The sequence below is a fragment of the Equus przewalskii genome, unplaced genomic scaffold (genome assembly GCF_037783145.1).
Source record: "Equus przewalskii isolate Varuska unplaced genomic scaffold, EquPr2 contig_12173, whole genome shotgun sequence".
Classification (NCBI taxonomy): domain Eukaryota; kingdom Metazoa; phylum Chordata; class Mammalia; order Perissodactyla; family Equidae; genus Equus; species Equus przewalskii.
The window spans coordinates 48,666-50,342 of NW_027227008.1; the positions used below are offsets into that span (position 1 = coordinate 48,666).

Consider the following 1,677-nt stretch of genomic DNA (forward strand, 5'->3'; position numbering starts at 1 on the left):
ATATTTATGCATGAATTCCAAGCCATAATTTGGTAAATTAATTTAGCCTGCTCTTACTGTCTGTCTTAATATAATTTTTTCTGTATTAATTGAATAAATACATTACGGAGTGTGAGACATGATTTAGTTTGAGACTAACCATGTAACCATGAAAATATCCCTGAGAACAGAGTTGAATCAACAAATATTGGAAGCAACGAAAAGAGACAGATCTTAAGGATACAAGTGAATAAAGAATTATAATTTTTCTTCTTTTCTCACAGGAAAGAACCATCATGTCTGAGAAATTAACCAATGTGACCATCATAATGGAATTCTTGCTCATGCAATTCCCTGATGACCAGGTTCTACAGAGTCTCTGTGCCGTGTTGTTCTTACTCATTTACTTGGCATCACTGATAGGGAACATCCTCATTATCACCCTTACCACCATTGACCAGCATCTACAATCCCCCATGTATTTCTTCCTGAAAAATTTGTCTTTGATTGATGTCTGTTTTATTTCTGTCACTATCCCCAAATCCATCATAAACTCTTTGACCAACAGCTATTCCATCTCCTTTTTGGGATGCTCCTCACAGGTTTTCCTTCTTATTTTTTTTGCTAGCACAGAGTATGGTCTCCTTATAGTCATGTCCTATGATCGCTATGCTGCCATCTGCCACCCTCTGCACTATGAGGCTATCATGAGTAGGGGCAGCTGTGTGAAGATGGTGACTGCATCATGGTTCAGTGGGTGTGTTTATGGATCCCTTCATGTTGCAGGTACATTCTCTGTTCGTTTCTGTGGACCCAACACAGTACATCAGTTCTTCTGTGAAGTTCCATCACTGCTTCACATTGCTTGTTCTGGGGATCAAATTCTAGAATATGCATTTATTATTACTGGCTGTTGTTTTGCTTTTGTATGTTTCATTTTCATGGTTGTTTCCTATGTTCAAATTTTCTCCACTGTCCTAAGAATTCCTTCTGCACAAAGCAGGTCCAAACCTTTCTCCACTTGTATTCCACATATCACTGTGGTGACCTTATTCCTCTCTTCTGGATTTATTGCATATTTAGGTTCAACCTCAAAATCACCAACTTCGCTGAACCTCTTTATGTCTGTGTTATACTCTTTTTTAACTCCCAGCCTGAATCCTGTCATTTACAGTCTGAGAAACAGAGACATTAAGGTGGCTCTTAACAATTTTTTTTTTTGGGGGGGGGAATATTCCCAAAGTTGTAGATGTCTGAAATATCAATGAATTATATAAAATATTTGGTTAATGCAAATAGGTCTTAAAATTATTATATAGCTATTAGGTCATTATTGCTGCTACAAAAGATGCTACAGTTTATATTATTACATGGGTCTGTCAGTCAGATAAGTGTCTTGGCAATTTCCAATCAAGTGGAAATCTTCCACTCCTTAATGTCACATCAAAGGACGCAGGTTCAGAGTAATAATGTTTTTCTTTTTTTTCATGTTTAACATCAGTCTCATTCCTCCTTAAGATAATTTTAAGATAATTTCAAAATGTAAATCTTTATTATAATTCCTAGCCATGAATTTTTCCAATATATTCTTTCAATAGTTTTAATGATAATGAGTAATTTCAAACTTATTTTTTTCTTTTATTTGTTTGAATTGGGAAGAATATTTTTATGAACTCAGTTTAATTGATTACCTAAACG

General features: G+C 35.1%; 1 protein-coding gene across 1 annotated transcript; it reads left to right on the forward strand.

The window, feature by feature from the left end:
• Positions 1-275: 275 nt before the first annotated feature.
• On the forward strand, positions 276-1,228 carry LOC139081270 (olfactory receptor 14A16-like). Its single transcript, XM_070606745.1, is given in 2 exon segments — positions 276-1,196; positions 1,199-1,228. Coding segments are annotated over 2 exon segments (951 nt in total).
• The last annotated feature ends 449 nt before the right edge of the window (positions 1,229-1,677 follow it).